The sequence below is a fragment of the Sphaerodactylus townsendi genome, linkage group LG03 (genome assembly GCF_021028975.2).
Source record: "Sphaerodactylus townsendi isolate TG3544 linkage group LG03, MPM_Stown_v2.3, whole genome shotgun sequence".
Classification (NCBI taxonomy): domain Eukaryota; kingdom Metazoa; phylum Chordata; class Lepidosauria; order Squamata; family Sphaerodactylidae; genus Sphaerodactylus; species Sphaerodactylus townsendi.
In genome coordinates, this window is record NC_059427.1 from 12,296,949 (window position 1) to 12,318,315 (window position 21,367).

Consider the following 21,367-nt stretch of genomic DNA (forward strand, 5'->3'; position numbering starts at 1 on the left):
CTGAAGGAGAGTAGGCATCACCTCAGCCGGAATCATGGGCGGAAGTAGGATTATCAACCTACACATTGGGGGCGGGGTGTGTGTGTGTGGAGCTCTGGACTTACAACTGACCTCCAGACTACATAAATCGCTTGCTATTGATCGATTGATTGCCTTCATCCCACTTCTGAAGAAAATATCTGCTTTGAGTGGCGGACTTGATAGGCATGGTCCTCTGACAAGGTTTCTCCTCTCCCTAAATCTCCCAACCTCCACCCTCAAATCTCCAGCAATTTCTGGACCAGAGTCAACCCCCCATTCAACCCTAAGGCCACAGAGCCGGTGAGAAAGCAGCCACGGGTTCGAAGGTGGCATGGAGCCGAGATCAGTTCATTGGGGACTTTTAAGCAGAGGAGGGAAGTCTTAGGAAAGGAAGCTCACTCTCCCAAAAGGTCTCCTTCCGTATCTGGAAGTGCAGTCGCGGTGTGTGAGATAATGGTTCATCCCCATTGTCCAATAACATTGGTTCTGAGGGTGTCAGTTCAGGAACTAAAGGCTGAACCTCAGATTTTTTGGGTGACCTGAGCTTAGATTTAGATTTTTTTAGGGGGCAGTTGCGATGCACTACGTGGCGCTGGACCTGGGGACGTTAAGGCTGATTTGAAGTCAGAATCAACCGCGGTGAAGATATGAAGAAGAAGAGTTTGGATTTATATCCCTCCCTTTCTCTCCTGCAGGAGACTCAAAGGGGCTGACAATCTCCTTGCCCTTCCCCCCCTCACAACAAACACCCTGCGAGGTAGGTGGGGCTGAGAGAGCTCCGAGAAGCTGTGACTAGCCCAAAGTCACCCAGCTGGCATTTGTGGAAGTACACCGGCTAATCTGAATTCCCCAGATAAGCCTCCACAACTCAAGCGGCAGAGCTGGGAATCAAACCCGGTTCCTCCAGATCAGAGTGCACCTGCTCTTAGCCACTACGCCACTGCTGCTCAGGCTGACTGCTCTGGCGTGGCTGCAAGGGGTTCAGGAGCTAGCTATGGCTCATTCCCAAAGAGCCGCCTTGAGCTAGGAGGCCCTGTCATTTCTAACCTTGGGGTTGAATTTTTTGGCAATGCCAGCATGTCCCAACATTATGCAACACGGCCGAACAAAACTCAACAAAGAAATATGAGGAATATTGAGCTGAAGAGTGTGCTAGAAGATGCCCTCTCCAAACAGAAACGGACAGAGACCTGAATGGAAACGGCACCTCTCCCTCTCCGAGAGCAATCTTTTCAGCGCGAAAATGTCTCCTCACCCTCAGCATACCTTTCTCAGTTCCTTTTGGCTGGAAACGTCTTCTCCACAGCCGGGCGCGTGTGCACTCCCAATGTGGAGAGGAGAAGAACGAAGATGAACGCTGAGGTGAAGGGCCAATATTTTTTATTACCTTTATATTTTATTATGATCATAGTAGTATCAATATTTTTATTGTCTTTATTTTAAAAGCAGGAAATTTTTTTAAAAAAGAAGAAGAAGAGGAGGAAGAAGAGGAGGAAGAAGAAGAAGAAGAAGAAGAGGAGGAGGAGGAGGAGGAGGAGGAGGAGGAGGAGGAGGAGGAGTTTGGTTGCTCCCCTTTCTCTCCTGCAGGGGAGCTCAAAGGGGCTTTACAATCTCCTTGCCCTTCCCCTCTGCTCAACAAACAATTCCTGTGAGGTGGAGTGGGGCTGAGAGAGCTCCGAGAAGCTGTGACTAGCCCAAGGTCACCCAGCTGGCATGTGTGGGAGTGTACAGGCTAATCTGAATTCCCCAGATAAGCCTCCACAGCTCAGGCGGCAGAGCTGGGAATCAAACCCGGTTCCTCCAGATTAGATACACGAGCTCTTAACCTACACCACTGCTGCTCAAGGAAAACAAAAATGTGAACCCCCCCCCCCTTCAAATCTTGATAAGATTCATGGCTTCGATCACCTTCAGATAATGGAAGTAATTCCCTCCTTCCCAATGTTTTCAAAGGATAAACTTGCCACTGGGGTCAAGGGTGGCTTGCGTTTTTAAATATAGGAGGGGGAGGTTTATTTATGGAGGTCAACTCTCAACCGATGAGGACGTTCTCCCCTCCTCCCCCCATTACTGTTTCTGGATTTATATCTCTGCAGAGGCACCCACCCCCCTGTTGTGCCTGGTTAGTGATGCTCAGCACTGCTCTTTTCCTCTTGGCGTTCGCGGCCGTGGCCCTGTTTTGCTGGTGGCATGCCAGACGGTTCTGGGGGAAGGCTTGTGGGGGGCTGCCGGGCCCATGGGCCCTACCCTTCATTGGGAACCTCTCCCACCTGCTCCAGCCCAGCCTGCCTATCCACTTCCTCAAGTTAAGCGAGCTATACGGACCCATCTACCGCCTCCGCTTTGGCAATACAGGTAAGGTGGAGGGGTAGGGGGTTCTTGTGGCCACGCACGGATCTCCTTCAGCAGTGGCAGGATACACCTCTGGAGATGCCGGCCACAGGTGCAGGCGAAACGTTAGGAACAAGATCCGCCAGACCACGGCCACGCAGCCTGGAAAACCCACCCCAACTAACTGCAAAGATTTGTTTTAGTTTGGTCCTGAGAAGAAGAAGAAGAAGAGTTTGGATTTATAGCCCCCCTTTCTCTCCTGCAGGAGACTCAAAGGGGCTGACAATCTCCTTGCCCTTCCCCCCTCACAACAAACACCCTGTGAGGTAGGTGGAGCTGAGAGAGCTCCGAGAAGCTGTGACTAGCCCAAGGTCACCCAGCTGGTGTGTATGGGAGTGTACAGGCTAGTCTGAATTCCCCAGAGAAGCCTCCACAGCTCAAGCGGCAGAGCTGGGAATCAAACCCGGTTCCTCCAGATTAGATACACGAGCTCTTAACCTCCTGCGCCACTGCTGCTCCTGAGGGCATGGTAGGCAGTACTCCCTGCAGGACCAAACTTGGGGGTGGAAGTCCAGGGCCCCCACTGATGGGCTAAGAAGATATCCTCCCCCCCAAACAGGCTATAGCATGGTGTTTATTAGCACACGTTAGGATCCTGGTTTCAGGTGCATATCTGTGTTAGTCTGCAGGAGAACAGAGTAGTCCAGTAGTACCTTAGAGGCTAACACTTTCCAGGGAATAAAGCTTTAGTAGTCAACACTGGCGTAATGCCCATTGGGCAAGGTGGGCAGCTGCCCAGGGCATCACCTTGTGGGGGGCATCAAAATGCTGGGTTCGTTTTTGGGTATTTTAGTGGTTTCCATTTTGTGCAGGGGGCACCAGTTCTTGACAGCATTTCAGCGTATCATCAGGAGGTGTCCTTATGCTACCCCAAGTTTGGTGAGGAGTTTGGTTCAGGGGGGTCCAAAGTTATGGACTCCCAAAGGGGTCACCCCATCCCCCATTGTTTCCAATGGGAATAAAATGGGGCTACAGTTTGAGGTCCATAACTTTGGCCCCTAGACAAACTGCACCAGAGCCTGGGGGTATCATTAGAACTTGTCCTGATGAGACCCTAGACGTTTTGAGACTGTGCCTTCAAATGGCCTTTAGCCTGCAACCCCAGTGACAGCAATATAGAAACTCAATGCAGAACAAAGATTCTTGGAATTTCTAGGATGTTCCTGCAGGGGTGCATTTTTGGATGTATCGGCACTTAGACATTTCAGAATTTATCATCTGGAGATGATAGCCTCCTATAAGTTTAGTGCAGTTTGGTTTAGGGGGGGCCAAAGGTATGGACCCTCAAGACTGTAGTCCCATCTCCTATTAGCTCCCATTGGAAACAATGGGTTGGGCTTTGCAGAGTCATGGGACTCTTGGGCCATCTCACTTGGCTTGGGGCAGAGCCAGTCCTGATGATATGCTGAAATATTTGGTGCCAAGTGTAATACAAAATGCACCCCCTGCAACCCTGTCTAGTGCAAAAAAATTGGTCATGGTGGAGTGGCCGCCCATTGGGGGGGGCATCCAACTCAGGTTTTGCCCAGGGCTACAGTTTGCCCAGGGCTGCCTTGTTACGCCCCTGGTAGTCAAAGATCATTTTGTCAACTCTGCCAGCGGGAGCTTTGACTCATCAAAGTTTGCACCCTGGAGAACGTGGTTGGTCTTTAAAGTGCTACTGGTTGGGCTGTCAACCTTGCGGTGTGGCCTGGAGATCTCCCGGGATCACAACTGATCTCTAAGCAACAGAGATCAGCTCCCCTGAAGGAAAAGACAATTTTGGAGAATGAACTCTTATGAAATCATAGCTGCGCTTTCTCCCCTCCCCAAATCCCACTCTCTCTAGGCTCCGCCCCCAAATCTCCAGAAATGTCCCAAGCCAGAGTTGGCAACCCTAGCTGCTGGACTCAAGTTTTGTTCCAGCACCATTCCAAGGAGGGGTGCAGGGGTGCGAGACCCCTCCCTTTCAGGGGTGCAAGGGGGTGAGACCCCTCCCTTTCAGCTCCTTTCCCCTTTAATTTCAGGTCTCTCACGAAATTGAGTGGGTGGCCTTTGGCTCTCAGCGTAATTTACCTCACAGAGTGGCTGTTGGGATAACACGATAAAGATGGAACCACGTGTACTGCTCTGGAGCAGCAGTGGCGTAGGAGGTTAAGAGCTCGTGTATCTAATCTGGAGGAACCGGGTTTGATTCCCCGCTCTGCTGCCTGAGCTGTGGAGGCTTATCTGGGGAATTCAGATTAGCCTGTGCACTCCCACACACGCCAGCTGGGTGACCTTGGGCTAGTCACAGCTTCCCGGAGCTCTCTCAGCCCCACCTACTTCACAGGGTGTTTGTTGTGAGGGGGGAAGGGCAAGGAGATTTCCTCCCCTTTGAGTCTCCTGCAGGAGAGAAAGGGGGGGGATATAAATCCAAACTCTTCTTCTTCTCTTTTTCTGACCACCTTTGAGGAAGGGTAGACTTTGAAAAATCACCAGATAGGCAGATAGACACTTAACTTTGCAGTCAGAGGGCAGGAAAAGGATCCATGCTCATTTTTAGCCTTCTAGCTAAAAGGGCTTCAGGGAGCCTGGCAGAGAAAAGGTCTCTGGTCAGAAACTTCCGGCTGCGTCACTTGACTTTTGCACTGAGCTTGGCTTTTGTTTTGGGTTCCTGGATCTGATGGAGCTGTACCACTTTGGACCATGGTGGGGTGTGTATGTGTGTAATGTCCTTTGCTTCACTAGGTCCCTCCGATCGTTGGAGGAGAACCTACTGGGGGTCCCTGGCCTGAAAGACATCCGGCTGGCCTCTACTAGGGCCAGGGCTTTTATTTTATTTTATTTTATTTTATTTTATTTTATTTTATTTTATTTTATTTATTTATTTATTTATTTATTTATTTATTTATTTATTTATTATTAGTTTTATATACCGCCCTCCCCCTGAGGGTTCAGGGCGGTTCACAACAGGTGAAAACATACATTAAAACATAATTTAAATACCAATTACATAAAAACAGAACCCATTAAAAATGTGGATGGCATCTGGCTACCCCCCTCCCACCCCCTTGTGCCCACGGGAGGCCAGATGACACGGTAGATGTATTTTTAACCAGGCTGGCCAAACGCCTGGCGGAACAGGTCCGTCTTGCAGGCCCTGCTGGGGCTACGTTTTTTAAATTTCAAAATTCGCTCAAAACTCACTTTTTCGGTGTTTTCGTCTAGCTGGAGGCTGGAGCTCTCTCCCGGCACGTCCTCACCAGGGCTGAAAAGGCCCTGCCCCTCGTCGAGGCCAGCCTGATCATTTTACAGCCCTGGCCCTGCTTTGGTGGAACAGGCTCCCAAAGGAGACGAGGGCCCTGCGGGACCTACAAGCTTTTCGCAGGGCCTGTAAAGCGGACCTGTTCTGCCAGGCATTGGGTCAGCCGGTTTGATTGAGACCCCCATTTGATTTTGGCCTTCGGTGGGCCGGGGTGGGGGGTGGGGGTTTTATCGCCATCTTTTACAGTTAAAGTTCCTTTAGCATTTATTGTTGGTGTTTTAAATGGTTTTCAATTGAAACAGTTTTAACGCTTTGATAGTTTTGTGTGGTACACCGCCCTGAACCCTTCGGGGGAGGGCGGTTTAAAAATCAAATATATAGATAATAAATAAATAAAATGGGGGGAAGAATTAGGACTAATAAAAGGAAACACTTCTTCACACAACATGTGATTGGTGTTTGGAATATGCTGCCACAGGAGGTGGTGATGGCCACTAACCTGGATAGCTTTAAAAGGGGCTTGGACAGATTTATGGAGGAGAAGTCGATCTATGGCTACCAATCTTGATCCTCCTTGATCTGAGATTGAAAATGCCTTAGCAGACCAGGTGCTCAGGAGCAGCAGCAGCAGAAGGCCATTGCTTTCACATCCTGCACGTGAGCTCCCAAAGGCACCTGGTGGGCCACTGCGAGTAGCAGAGAGCTGGACTAGATGGACTCTGGTCTGATCCAGCAGGCTAGTTCTTATGTTCTTAAAATTTTAAAAACCTAATAATAATTCCAACCACATAGACAACTGGCATGTCGTAGAGGTGTTTTGAGGGCTGTGCAGTTTAAAAAGCACATAACCTATTTCTTTCACCCTTCTCTCTTTCTTCCCGGCTAGACGTCGTTGTGCTGAACAGTTCGGATCTAATCCGGGAGGCGCTGATGCGGAAATGGACTGACTTTGCTGGACGCCCTTATAGCTTTATTGGTAATCTTGGTGGGAGGGGCAGGTTCTCAAAAGTCAGGCAAAGCATTTTCTTGTACAACCTCCTTGCCACTATATGGGGTGTGCACAGTGGCAGATATAGATGAAGAGAGGCCCTAGGCCAGTGGTGGCGAACCTATGGCACTCCAGATGTTCATGAACTACAATTCCCATCAGCCCCTGCTGATTGTAGTCCATGAACATCTGGGGTGCCATAGGTTCCCCACCATGGCCATAGGCTATTTAACTTATAGGCCCTTCCCAGTCCCCCATCCTCACAACTAGAGGGAAAAGGAAGACAGCAAAAAATGTATGGTGACAGTCTTTGTTGTAAAAAATGTGAGCATCGCTTGACTTGTGTGAGAAAGTAATGCGATGGGGCTGATAGTTGCTACAGTCTTTGACATCCCCATTGTTTTTGGAATTGGCACGTAGGCTGATTCTGTGGCTTGAAAATTAGCTCTAAGGTAAACTTAACTGCAGTTAAAACTGGAGGAGGAAAGGCAGCCACCTCTTACTCCACTAACCAGGGTTAAGAGTTCCGCAGTGTTACATCTGTGCAGGGTTTGGTGTGGCACTGCTTTTTCTTCGCAGTGGCACTGCCTAAGTTCTCCATAGAGGTTAAAATGACTAGAATGAGGCTTAGGACTCCATGCCCCCACTGGGAGCTGAGGATCCCTCTCCCCTAAGCCCCAGTCTCTGCCAATGACCCAGTGAGCAAGGAAAGTTACCCAGAAACGGAGAGAGGCCTAGTCTGGTGTCGAAGCTTCCTATGAGCACTGGAAGTGATGTCATTACATCACCGGCAACATGGGACGCTGGTATTTGGGCCAGAAATCTGTGGTTAAAAAAGGCTTTCCGATCTCTATTTGCAGCCAGTCTTATTTCGATGGGTGGCAGGGACCTGACCTTGGGTGACTACACACCGGCCTGGCGACTGCAAAGGAAGCTGACTCACACGGCCTTTCATCGCTGCCTGCGGGGAGACATGGAGCAGATTGTCAGCAACCGAGCTCGGCTTCTCTGCCAGGTGAACCTTTTGAAGGGGCTCTTTCTGGAGTCCCTGTGAAACCTCCTCTTCTCTTTCTTCCTGCCAGTCTGAGCCGCATCTTGCACAAACCGAGCGTCTTCTCTAAACGCTACCCAGAATCCATTGCAACAAAGGCAAGTTCTGTGTCACATTCTTGGCAGTTCATTGACTGGGGATTTGATCTCAGAAGATGGAAGAATTCAGAAGCCACTCCAGTGAAAGAATATTTGTTTGATATTTTAGATCATCCTGTCCTACACACCAGGTGGGAAGCTAGTTCTAGGACCCCAGGTGAGCCAGGTTGGAATTCCCACTTCTACCATGAAAGCTCATTGTGACATTGGGTCTGCCACAAACTCTCAGCCTGGCCTACCTCACAGAGTTCTTGTCATGAGAGAAAGGAAGAAAGGACAACATGTTCTAAAATATGCTGCAAAATACCGAGAGTCAGCAACAACTGATGATCAAGTCAGCAAAACTGCAGACAAGCTGATTCCACGCTGGCCCCCACCTCACTGTGAACATTAGTAGGGAGTTTTTCCTACAGGTGACACCGAGTGTCATGTGAAACCCCTCTCCACCAGCTACATCAGCTCTTTTGCTCACAAGTAATACTGGGATGCAGTGAACCAGCGTGGTGTAGTGGTTAAGAGCAGGTGCACTCTGGAGAACCGGGTTTGAGTCCCTGCCCTGCCACTTGAGCTGTGGAGGTTTATCTGGTGAACCAGATTAGCTTGTGCACTCCAACACATGCCAGCTGGGTGACCTTCGGAAAGTTAGTGACGGTCAAGCAGCTGAGCACTCTTTGCGGCCCCACCCACCTCACCCAGCAGGATGATGATTGTTGGGGTGAAAGCGAGGAAAGGCCCAATTTGTGTTAAGCCGCTTTGAAACTCCTTAAGCTTGAAAAAAGCAGGGTATAAATCCAAACTCTTCTTCTTCTTCCTGTGTAGAGTCGATCCATCTCATGTTGGGCTTTCCTCTTTTCCAGCTGCTTCATGCATTTATTTACATCTGCTTTTCTCCCTAGTTGGGACTCAAAGTGGCTTTTAGAACATGCTCTCCTTTCCTCCTCTCTCTCATAACAAGAACTCTGTGAGGTAGGCCAGACTGAGAACTTGTGACAGACCCAAGATCACCCAGTGAGCTTTCATGGTAGAAGTGGGAATTCCAACCTGGCTCACCTGGGGTCCTGGAACTAGCTTCCCACCTGGTGCGTAGGACAGGATGATATAAAAAAAGAGTTGTCAGCCTATGTGCACCGTTCTGGTGGCATCCTCATACTCTGTGTTTTGGTCCTCACCAGGTTTTCCATGGTTACAGAGGAGAAGCCGTCGATGTGGCCCGTGATTTTTCCTTGAATGCCTGCCAGGTCATCTCTGCCATGATGTTTGGGCCTTTGGTGAGTCACAAGAACACTTGGCAAAGAATGGTGCATAATTTATCTCCCTCTTTTCTTTGTCCCAAGCAATCTCCCAGTCCATTTTTTTCCCAGTAAGTCTCTTACACTGTTTGGAAAGGCCCCTGCTCTCTGCCAAACGGCAGCCATTCATGGACACACTTGTTACCCTGAGCCATTTTTTTCACAGTGGGTTTTTCTAATGTTTTTTTGGTTTAAACTGGAGTACTCCTGCTGCAAAGTATCCCTAGCTATCCGATCTGCCATCTTGGTCATTCACTGCTTTCTTTTTTTATATAATTTTTTTATTGTATAGAATATTATTATATTTGTTACATTCAATATGTTTGTTCCAACTATACATTTTTCCTTTTTCACCACCTCCCCCCCTCTTTTCCATTGATTATTTCAAGCAAGCAGCAGAAGGTTCATTCTTCTTATTCTCTTATTCCATAGTTCTTCGTTAAATCCGGCTTCTTCCATCCATTTTTCATACAATGTCCATAGCTTCATAATATAAGAACATAAGAACATAAGAACAAGCCAGCTGGATCAGACCAGAGTCCATCTAGTCCAGCTCTCTGCTACTCGCAGTGGCCCACCAGGTGCCTTTGGGAGCTCACATGCAGGATGTGAAAGCAATGGCCTTCTGCGGCTGTTGCTCCCGAGCACCTGGTCTGTTAAGGCATTTGCAATCTGAGATCAAAGAGGATCAAGATTGGTAGCCATAAATCGGCTTCTGCTCCATAAATCTGTCCAAGCCCCAATATCTTCTAGTTTCTCTTGCCATAGTGTATTTTTTGCCAGTCTCTCAAAAATCTCTAACTGAATTTGTTCCCAAACATATTTTAACCATTTTGAGACTGTCCATTTCTTGTTATCTTTCCAGCCCAACGCCAACACTGCGTGTGCTGCTCTGATCATTATTTTATACATTGGTTCCAAATTTCTGTTCACTCTTATATCATATATTATCCCATTCACTGCTTCCTTATTGTTTCTGTGCAATCTCCACCTGGGGAGGTTGTCTGCTGCCTCTGTGTGTGTGTTTGTGTGTGTGCAGGCGCGCGCACGTGGGAGTGGGAGGGGCAGTCTTTGGCCTTGTGTTACTTCCCTGGACCATGAAACCTTCATGTCAGTTTTAAGGATTTATTACTCCAGTGATAAACCCTCAGTGTTAAAATAATAAAAAAGAAAACCCTTCTGATTGCTGTCATATGCTGGCCCAAAGAAGAAGAAGAAGAAGAAGAGTTTGGATTTATATCCCCCCTTTCTCTCCTGCAGGATACTCAAAGGGGCTTACAATCTCCTTGCCCTTCCCCCCTCACAACAAACACCCTGTGAGGTAGGTGGGGCTGAGAGAGCTCCGAGAAGCTGTGACTAGCCCAAGGTCACCCAGCTGGCGTGTGTGGGAGTGCACAAGCTAATCTGAATTCCCCAGATAAGCCTCCACAGCTCAGGTGGCAGAGCTGGGAATCAAACTCGGTTCCTCCAGATTAGATACACGAGCTCTTAACCTCCTACGCCACTTCTGCTCCAGGAGGAACTGCTGTTGTGCGGGTGAAGAAAGGCAGGGAGGAGAAAACCCAAACTGAGCTTCACTCAGTGATCTCCTCTGCTTTCCCTGCAAAGGGAGAGGAAAAGTCACAACTTGTTCCAAAACAGGTTTGGAAACCGCAGGGATTCTCTGATATGACGGATATGACAGGTGAGTTCTTCTGAAGGGAGGAAAATGTGTGTGCAACAGAGAATCAAACCCAAGGGGAACTTATGCTTGTTGTACTTAAATGGCCAGGGTCTCCATCTTCCATAGACAGACTCTTCTTTCTCTACTGCAGGATGATTCTGCTGTTAAAGAAATTCATGACTACGCCATTGAACTGGTAGAAAGATGGAGTGCTGTTTCTGTACAGGTTCTGGATTTTCTCCCTATTCTTCGGGTAAGGGGAAGTGCTGGCTTGATACTTTGAATTTGCTTTGGATCAGTTTTATCCTCCCTAGGTTTTTATTTTCTTTTTTAATCTGGTTAAAGCAACGTGGGTGACATCCCAGCTGACTGAGAACTGAGCTAGCTAGATCAAGCACAATACTTTCATTCATGCACAGTTCAGCCAATTAACTTTGCAGCTCTGTGCTGCTCGGCTTTCATTGCTGCACTCTCTGCATTCAAGTAGCCTGTTAGGCATCTGAGCTTCCCAGGCCACAACAAAAAAGCTGAGGTCCTAAGGACTTAGTTTACAGATTTAACTAAAATAATTATGTAAACATGAGCTGTTACTTCCTGACTTCTTGTGTTTGACTCCACCTCCTTCAGTAGCCATTTTGTGCTTGGCTTTATCTCGTGTGGCAGTCATTTTTTGTCTAGGATTGCCATCCTTCAGGTGGGACCTAGAGAGCTCTCTGAATTCCAGCTGATCTTCAAAAATCAATTCCTCTGATGAAAAGAGCTGCTTTGGAGGGCAAACTCTCTGGCATTATAACCTGCTGAACTTAAGACAGAGTCGCACTCCTTCAATGCACCATTAAGCCATTAAGTGCAGGCACAGAACACATCTTAACATGGCTCGGCGAAACAAAAACCAAGAAGCCCCCCCAAGTTATCCTGTCTTTACAAAGGGTAGTGGAAACTTCAAGGTCATGTGGACAAGGCCGGGCTATCCTTGGACCCTTCAAATACTGGAAGGCCTGGGAGTCGCTGTGATGTCACAGAATGTTCATCCACTCGAAGATCAGTCGCAGAATTTTGACAGTGTAGGAAATGTGGCCAAGAAGGTCCACCGTCAGAGGTGGGATCCAGCAGGTTCTCACCAGTTCCCGAGAGTGGGTTACTAATTATTTGTGTGCGCCAAGAGGGGGTGACTAATTGGGTCTGCTTTTCCATTAGAAATCCCATTAGGTCCAAAAATCATCAAGTCCTGTTGTTTCCTATGTGGCTGGTTAGCGAAGGTGGAAAACGGGATCATTCTCCCTGTCGGGCTGTTTTAAAAACATGTTTTAGAAATAGGGTCAAGTTCCTTGTTTAAGGAAAGTATCCTTCTTTTGATTTCTAGAAACAAAATTAAGTATTTGAAAGTATTAAGTATTTGACAGGCAGTCAATTAGAGGAGAAGTAGTTGTTTCTGTTGGCAGTAGACGATAGGACTTGCTAAAATGAGTTTAAATTATGGACAGAAATTAGGAACTTTTTTTTACAGTAAGAGTTTTTTACAGTAACAGAGAAATTATTATTGCCCCGCCCCCGGAATGCCCGGTCACGCCCCCGTTGTGCCACGCCCAGCCCCATTAGCGCTACGCCACTGTTTGAATCCCACCACCATGGGATTTTGGGATCCCACCACTGCCCACCGTGCCTCATTCATGGGAGAAGATAAGTGTGCCTAGCTAGGAGAATAGACTGAAGAGTTCAGGGAAGTGGTGCGTGTGCGTGGGAGTAACACAAATTTGTAATAGGGGAAACTCACTGGGCATTTAGTTTGAAGTCATTGATGTTCTGAGCTCTGCCCCTGTAGATCTTCCCCAATGCTGCTTTGCGGAAGCTTCTGTCCTGCGTTGCGAAGCGTGATGCCTTTGTCCTGGACATAACGAAGAAACATCAGGTAGGAGCTGAATGGAGAAAGATACTGGTTTGGGGGAAAGTGATCTCTGCCAGGGGATCCAGTAGCTTAACAGAGGGAAAACTGCAAGCCAGGACTCTTGTGTTCTCAAGACAGCGGCTGATTCCGTACGGGGCAAATATAACAGGTGTAAGACCAGAGGTGGGATCCAGCAGGTTCTCACCAGTTCCCGAGAGTGGGTTACTAATTATCTGTGTGTGCCAAGAGGGGGTTACTAATTGGGTCTGCTTTTCCGTTAGAAATTCCATTAGGTCCAAAAATCATAAAGTCCTGTTGTTTCCTATGTGGCTGGTTAGCGAAGGTAGAAAACGGGATAATTCTCCCTGTTGGGCTGTTTTAAAACATGTTTTAGAATATGGTGAAGTTCCTTGTTTAAGGAAAGTATCCTTCTTTTGATTTCTAGAAACAAAATTAAGTATTTGACAGGCAGTCAATTAGAGAAGTAGTTGTTTCTGTTGGTAGTAGACGATAGGACTTGCTATAATGAGTTTAAATTATGGACAGAAAGATACCAGCTGGAAATTAGGAACTTTTTTTTTACAGTAAGAGTTTTTTACGGTAACAGAGAAATTATTAATGCCCCGCCCCTGGAATGCCCGGCCACGCCCCTGTCGTGCCCCGCCCAGCCCCATTGGCGCTACGCCACTGTTTGAATCCCACCACCATGGGAACCTGTTACTAAAATTTTTGAATCCCACCACTGTGTAAGACGGTATATAACCCTTTGCCCGGGGGACTTCACATAGGTTCCACTCCCAAAACGAATCTGCCCCATTTTATTTCCCTCAACCTGGGTTTTTCGAAAATTGTTAAACAAGCGATCCTTTTGAAAAATCCCGGGTTGGATCTGCTCCCGAGCGAATGGCCAGGCAGGAGGCATTAATATTTCCCTCTGCTCCTTCCCGCCATTGCCCAGCCGATCCAGGGAGGCCCCCTTTCCTTTTAAAAAAAATTGTGGGTTGTATCTGCATAAGCATTTTATTGTCATTGTGCACGCACAACGAAATTTACAGCAGCATTCCTCGATGCACACCATTTCAGACTCATACCCCATCCTCACTTCCCCCTTCCTCCACCCATCCCTACACAGCCCCAAACACATCAACACGAAGCTGCGGAGTTCAGCGTAGCCACAGCTCTAGAGTAGAAGCTGTCTCTAAGCCTCTTTGTCCTAGTTTTGATAGACCTGTATCGTCTGCTGAATGGTAACGGTTCAAAAAGAGAGTGTGCTGGATGAGACGGGTCTCTCAGAATATTTTGGGCTTTCTTTAGGCTTCAGGAATTATAGAGTTCTTCCAAGGAGGGGAGAGGGCAGCCGATAATCTTCTGTGCGGTACTGATCGCCTTCCTATCTCCCACTGTGCAACTGGAGAACCATACACAGTTGCAGTAGGTTAAGATGCTCTCTATAGCACAGCAGTGAAAGCATAGCTATCTAGTGCAATCGGTCATATCGTGGGATGATCAACATGGTTGTGGGAGTACATTTCTGCATGCCTGCGTAGCTACGCATGTATTGCAGGTAATTATTTTTTTAAAAGAGAAGGGTCTCTGCGAGGGGGTGACAGCAGCTTGGATTGGGTCTCATTCTCAAGATGGCAAATTCTTGTCTGGCTTGGACACCAATCCTCTCCATCTTGCCATGCCACCCACCTTTCCCCTCACAGGAAACCTGTCATCCCCTGAAAACACAGTACATGGTGGACCACATGCTGCAGTTCCTTCATGAGCACGCTGCCAGTGAGCGGAAGGATGTGGGCCTCTCGCCAGAGCATGTCCACATGGCCATCGTCGATCTGTTCATTGGGGGAACGGAGACGACTGCTGCCTTGCTCACGTGGACCGTGGCATTTCTGCTGCACCATCCAGAGGTAGGAGGAAGGAAAGTCTCACCGGGGCCGTGTGGCCTTCGATCTGAAGGCGATTTCCCCATAAAACTGTGTTTTGGTTTCTCTCTCTGATAACGGCCACTCCTCCAAAATATGTGAGGAGAGATAGCAAGCCCTTTAGGTTCTTAGGATGCCATCAGCAAAATTAGGATATTTATAGGAGTTTCAGGTGGATAGCTAAGTTAATCCATAGTAGCAGTTCAAGTCCATGACTGATTACCCACTGCCAGTCTTTCCTGGGCCCACCCCACTCTGGTGCAAAAAGTTGTGCCAGAAGTGCTCTCACTTCCCCCGACGTTCCTCCTTTCTTGGTGCGCCACAAACAGGAAGCATGTCGGGACTAGATTTCTTGCCCCAACGCACTTCCCGTCCCGCCGTGTGCCTCCGCGCCTGAGGGTAATGGGCCCAATAGTACCTTGAAGGTTAACAAAAATGTTCAGGGAATGAGCTTTAATGAGTCAAAGTTCACTTCATTAGAGACAAACGAGAATGAAGATCTGTCAGACCTCGTCTCCCAATCATATTAGGTGTGTGGGTGTGGGATGGGGGGAGGGGGTGTTCCCCAGAAGGGAGAGCTGGAATCAAGATGCAGTGCTACAGTGCATTTATGGATGTCCTCTGTGCATAACTCCTCAGTCTAACCTCTGTGCATGTCCCCTCACTCTAATCAAGCTGACCTGCATTGTACCTTTGCATTCCCAACTGCTCCTCTTGGTTAAGGTGACCAGATTGTCACCTTTGTAAACCAGGATCCGGGCGGGTGGGCAGGTGGCCGCGTGCGCGCGCATGCACGCACAGCCGCAGGAGCGCACTGCTTTTTTGAACCGTCCCGATTTTTGGAAGGCAGTGCAGCAGCCTCCCGCGCACGCAACTGCAGGAGCGCACTGCCTTCTGAGGCACTCCCCGGTTTTGGGCAGGAAACGGGAGCGCTCCAGAAGGAGCAGATGCGGCTCCTATGCGCCCATGAGAGCTGCTGCACTGCCTTCAGCTCGAGGACAGTTCAAACTCCAGCCGGAGACAAATTGTTTTTTAAAGCGAGACTGTCCCTTCAAAAGCGGAACCGATCTGGTCCTACATACTCTTGGTAACACTCCTCTCACCTTCTGGCCTGGATATAAGGACTTTATTCTCACTTGTACATAACAGAATGAGTTTTGACTCACAAAAGCTTAAACCCTGGATAAGTTTGTCAGTCTTCAAGGTGCTGGTGGACTCAGACTCTTAATTGTTTACCAGCTGGCTGTGTGTGACAACCTGGAACAAGCATGGTTGCATCAAGAAATATTGTCCTTGGTGCTCTTTAACCTGCAAGGCTGGGTTGCTTTTGTAGTGCAGAAGATGTTGCTTCTGTAGTGGTTAGTGAAGGAGTGGGGGAGAGGAACTGATGTACCTCTTTTGAGTTCTTCTTGTCCTTTGCTGCCTCCTACTTCCTGCTCCCTCCGTACAGATTCAGGAACAAATCCACGATGAGATAGTGACTGTCATAGGTCTTGATCGTGACCCTTCCTACAGTGACCGGGAGCATTTGCCCTACCTGAGAGCCACCATCACAGAATCTTTGCGCCTGCGTCCTTCGGCACCCCTCGCTGTGCCTCATGCAGCTACTCGAGATACCAGGTATCAGAGTTCCTCGTTCTCCATCCCATTCTCCCTGAAAGCCTACTTTTTCTGAACCGTAGGAGTTAGATCAGAAGCCCCCAACCTTTTCAAACCAGTGGGTACCTTTTGAATTCTTATACAGATAAGATGAAACCTCACCCTGATTTTTTTCCCAAGCTTGCACATATCTGCTATCCATCCAGTTTTCCACCATCATTACATTTCAGGTTAATTTTTCAAACATCTAATAATTAATATAAAGCTCAATAATTTCTTATCTATATTGCCCTTAATGTCTTTAGTTGCCCATAGATCATAGTTGATAAAAGCATTCAAGTTATTGTTCACTGATTTATATAATACAAAAAAAACTTTCCCATCTTTTCTCGTACTCTGTAAAACGTCTGCTACGCACACACTGGATGTCAGTTTCACAATTCTCTCATATTCAACGAGCTTATTCGTCCTGTCCGAGAGATCTGGGTGATGCTCAGCTTTCTACCTTGTTGCAAATACTATTCTTGCAGCTGTTACCATATACCGTGTTTCCCCGAATATAAGACAGTGTCTTATAAGACACAAGACAGTGTCTTATATTAATTTTTGCTCCCAAAGATGCACTATGTCTTATTTTCAGGGGATGTCTTATTTTTCTGTGTTCTGTTCGTCGGGCATGCTTCCGAACAAAAACTTTGCTATGTCTTACTTTTGGGGGATGCCTTATATATCGCACCTCAGCAAAACCTCTACTATGTCTTATTTTTCGGGGATGTCTTATATTCGGGGAAACAGGGTATTTAAATAATCCGTTATATACTTCTGGTATATTATTCAGCATAGTACTTAATAACAGACATTCAGGGTCTAATACCAAGTCATTTTCAATATCTTTTACATCTCTCCATGAATTATAATCCAATATTTTCTTGCTTTCGGGCTCATCCGTCAAATACATTGATTTGTGAGGGGTACAACCCCCCCCCCCCCCGTGATATAAGCCTCTTCTTCCCCCGCACTAATTGTTCCAGTCTAAAAATAATATCTTTTTTTTTCAAATGTAATTTGTCACACCATATTTTTTAAAAAGTTTGAAAGTTTTATTTTTTTCCTCAGGTGGAGCAAAGGACTGCTCTAGGTGGGTCAGTACACCTGCTGGGCCCTCCCTAGCTAGGATCTTGAAATCTGCAGGCCAAAAAGTCCCAAGTCTCCAAGATGGTTGGCTGTTAATTCCTTCTCCTTTTTCTCCTTTTCCGTCCTCTCCTCAAGCCTGTCTGGTTTTCACATCCCAAAGGGCACAACCGTCATCCCAAATCTCTATGGAGCCCACCACGACGAAAGCAAATGGGATCGCCCTCTGGAGTTCAGACCAGGTATTGCTGCAGCATGGGTAAATTTGCATTGTCTGGGCCTGACTCTGGGCGTTTCCCCACTCACCACAATCCCCCCTAGGCCGCGCGCTGCTCTCAGCGCGTGGCATCCCCACGACCCCGCGCTCTGTGTGGGGTCATCAAAAGGCGCTGTTTACAAGAGCGTCAGGGATGCCGCGCGCTGAGAAGTGACAGCATTTAGCGTTAGAGGCGACTTTCGTTATCGCCGCCCCTGTAGATGGGGAGTGCGGGGGGGACCCAGCTACTTGAGGAGAGTAGCCTTGGAGAAGCTTATGGTGAAGATGGGGGAAAGGCCCACTGCCACGCATAGAAAATTGAGTCTTTTTAAAATCTTGAGTAAATAAAACCCTCCTTGCTGGGTCAGATCAAATATCCGATTCAGGGGTCTGTGATTTTTTATGCACAAAGAGCCAAACATTGTCAAAATTCAGATTAAGAGGTCGATAAAGAGCCAGTATAAGAAAATACATTTGCAAAACTGAACTGTGTAGGTAAGTGGTGTGCTGGTTAATAGTCCGTGGTTAATAGTTCAGTATCCACCCATACCTTCTGCCATTGTAGAAGGGAAATGTAATAAGATTCCTGGGGCACATCCAGAGGTGGGATCCAGCAGGTTCTCACAGGTTCCCGAGAGTAGGTGACTAATTATTTGTGTGTGCCGAGAGGGGGTTACTAATTGGTGATTTTGCCACGTGATTTTTGCCTTAGTTACGCCCCTCCTCTCAGCAGTAGCGCGCAGAACTGGAAGCAGTCTAGCAGGAGGTGCACCGGTGTGCATGGCAGCCTGCGCCTGTGTGCATTCGTTTCCCGCTCAAGGACCGGCGCAGCGGCTGTGTCCTTGCCACAGCCCCGCCCAGGAATGACCCAACCCTGGAATGCCCACCCTCAGCCCCGTCGTGCCCCACCCAGCCCCATTGGCGCTATGCCACTGTTTGAATCCCACCACCATGGGAACCTGTTACTAAAATTTTTGAATCCCACCACTGGGCACATCATTGTCCTGTAGGGATTTTACAACTGAGTGAACCCAGCAGGTGTGGGTGGGTGGGTGGGAACCCCAGTGAACGAATTTGTAGCTTCTCCTCTGACGTGGCTTATCTCTTTCTTCCGCCCAGAGAGATTCCTAGAGAGCGATGCCGTTTCTCGTGAGGCCCAGCGGCAGCTGCTCCCCTTCAGCTGCGGAGCTCGCGGCTGCCTGGGAGAAACCTTGGCTCGCATGGAGTCGTTCCTCTTCCTTGCACACACCTTGCGGGATTTCCGGATGTTGCCCCCACAGACAGGATGCCTCCCTGACCTCACGGGACAGTTTGGGACTGTTGTGCACTGCAAGCCGTTCGCAGTTCGCCTGGTGCCCAGAAGGGCTGAGCCCAAAGAATGAGGACTTCATGCCCTAAGGGCGAGGGGAGGCACAAAAACCTCCCTTTCCCATCCTTGCCTTCATTTTCACAGTATCAAAAGGGCAAATTTTACACAACTCAGCTTGGCCTCTACCCCTCTGCTAGGGATGCCACCCTCCAGGAGAGGCCTGGAGATCTCCCAGAATTATAACTGATCTCTATACAGAAACCAGTTCCTCAAGAGTCACTAGACAGCTTCAGAGGGTGAGCTGTATAGCATTGCACCCCACAGAGGTCCCCCCACCCCACCCCACACTCAGTCTTCCCAGATGCCAACCCCTCCAAAGAAAAAGAAGAGCTTGGATTTGTACCCCAATTTTCTCAACTGTCAGGCGTCTCAAAGCAGCTTACAAGCTCCTCTCCCCACAACAGGCACCTTGTAAGGAAGGTGGGGCTGAGAGAGTCCTGACAGAACTGTGAGTAGCCCAAGGTCACTCAGGTTGATTCCGCACTTGGCTCATCGACCTAAGTTCGAGCTGCGTTCGACCTAAGTGCTCCACGCAACCATTGGGATCGACGTGGTTTTGTACCAGCTTCGCCCCGTGTAACGGTCACATTTCCGACTCCAGTTGGGAACTACTCCTTTTTCAGGGAACCACGCTCGAACTCAGCTCGATTCCAGTAAAGTGCGGAATCTCTGGTGCCGGGAGTCCCCCATTCAGCCAATCACAGCTGAGTGTTTTGGGCATGCGTACAGCTGGCCAATCAAAAAACACCACCTTCGTCCCTCCATTCCTGTGGCAGTTTATTTTAATAACGTGTGTGGGGATAGACGGGACATGGCCGTAGAACAGTAGCCAATCGGAACGGAGCGGCGAAGAGGCACAGGATGATTCCGCCCTCCGAGCTGGGATCAAGCTGGTTGCAGTGGGGAACAACAATGGCTTCGACCTAGGTTAGTACCCTTCTCAGGGAACTGGGTCGAACCTATTTTACTCGTGTGTGGAATCGCCCTCAGAAGGCTTCATGTGGAGGAGTGGGGAAACAAACCCAGTTCACAAGATAAGAGTCTGCTGCTCATGTGGAGGAGTGGGGATCAAACCTGGTTCTCCAGATCAGAGTCCACCACTTCTAACCACTATACCATTCAACCTGTAAGAATGTCCTCACCCAGGGCTGGTAACTGCACTTTCAACCTAACTTGGATTGCCTCAATTAAGGAGTCAAAGGCCTTCTAACGGGGAAAATCAAAGCATGCTTGGAAGACAACCAATTTCTGTACAATTAAAGACTAAATGAGAACTTTATGGGCACCTCTGTCACTTTGTCGAAAGATCGAGCTGCTGCGTGGGTTTGTGCTGGATGTGGAAATTAGAAAACCTTTTTGGGGGGAGACAGACGAGGAAAGACTGGGCTATACTGCCGAGATATTGCATTTTGACTGCTGTGAAAATGTGATGCGCTAAAAGCGGACATTCCTTACAGCCCAAATGGACGCTTGTTAAAACCAGTTTTTTAGATGTTTGGTTTTAGTGCTCCGGACCCATCTCAGAAATGGGAATTGTTATTAATAAATAAAGCAGAGCCTATTTGAGCTCAGAATGCAGCTGCAAGGGAGGAAGGACTCCTGCACCCCCCTGCCATCTTCCCCATTTTTACTGCTCTGCATGCCCAGACTACCCCACCTGGACCAGCGAAAATGGGGAAATAACCCCCCCCCCCACACACACACACAAATGTTGTTATGGCTCTAAAGATGACTGGAGGGAGGATATAAAAGCCCTTCTTCCCCTTTGGCGGCATTCTGAGCTCTGCTTTATTTTTAATAGCCGTTCCCTGCAGCATCTCTGCGGATTACTAGTTTGGCCTTTCCGGAGGAGGAGGTGAGGATGCCAGCCTCCGAGCAGGACCCGGGGACCCCCCCCCCCCGGAATTACAGCTCATCTCTAGACTACAGGGAACCATTCCCCTGGAGAGAAGGGATGTATTGGAGGGTGACCTCATACCCCACTGAGGTTCCTGGACTTCTCAGGCTCCATCCCTGAGTCTCCAGGTGTTTGTCCAAAGCTTCAGGATCTGGCAACCTTATCCCCATCTGTAGGGGTGAGCCCGCGAACCCAGCAGAGTCTCAGAAAGAGCACAGGAATGCCTGCGCCATCTGTCCCCTTCTGGGCGCACACGCACACCCATCACGAGATCCCCCTGACTCACAGGTCACCAGATGCCTGAGTCATGGGTCACAAGACCCCCAGATGTGGAATTGACCCAGACGGAGACGTTTCTTCCTGCACGTACACTGCCCCTGCAGGCTATGAATTGCGCAACCTTCTCCCGCTCTCCCGCCTTCCCCAAACCCTAATAAAAGGTGCCAGGGACCACGGTACGGCAGATTAGCCAGATCCACGGATCGCGCTAGCCCGCCGCTGGCTTCTCTCCACCGGATGATATCGCTGCGTCTCGTCTCTTCGTTGCGTCACCATACCGACTTCACCCATCCCCT

The 21,367-nt window shown here is 48.6% G+C and overlaps 2 protein-coding genes across 2 annotated transcripts in view; both read left to right on the top strand.

Annotated features, from left to right (window-relative positions):
- LOC125428885 (zinc finger protein 271-like) overlaps positions 1–21,367 on the top strand; it is a 1,035,007-nt gene that overhangs the window by 489,675 nt on the left and 523,965 nt on the right. The window lies entirely within an intron of this gene.
- Positions 2,151–19,288, top strand: LOC125427682 (steroid 21-hydroxylase). Its single transcript, XM_048487234.1, has 10 exons — positions 2,151–2,376; positions 6,525–6,614; positions 7,487–7,641; positions 8,948–9,043; positions 10,879–10,980; positions 12,550–12,636; positions 14,322–14,525; positions 15,991–16,160; positions 17,409–17,512; positions 18,646–19,288. Exons 1-10 carry the CDS (start codon positions 2,151–2,153, stop codon positions 18,906–18,908), a joined length of 1,497 nt encoding a protein of 498 aa, XP_048343191.1. The 3' UTR covers positions 18,909–19,288.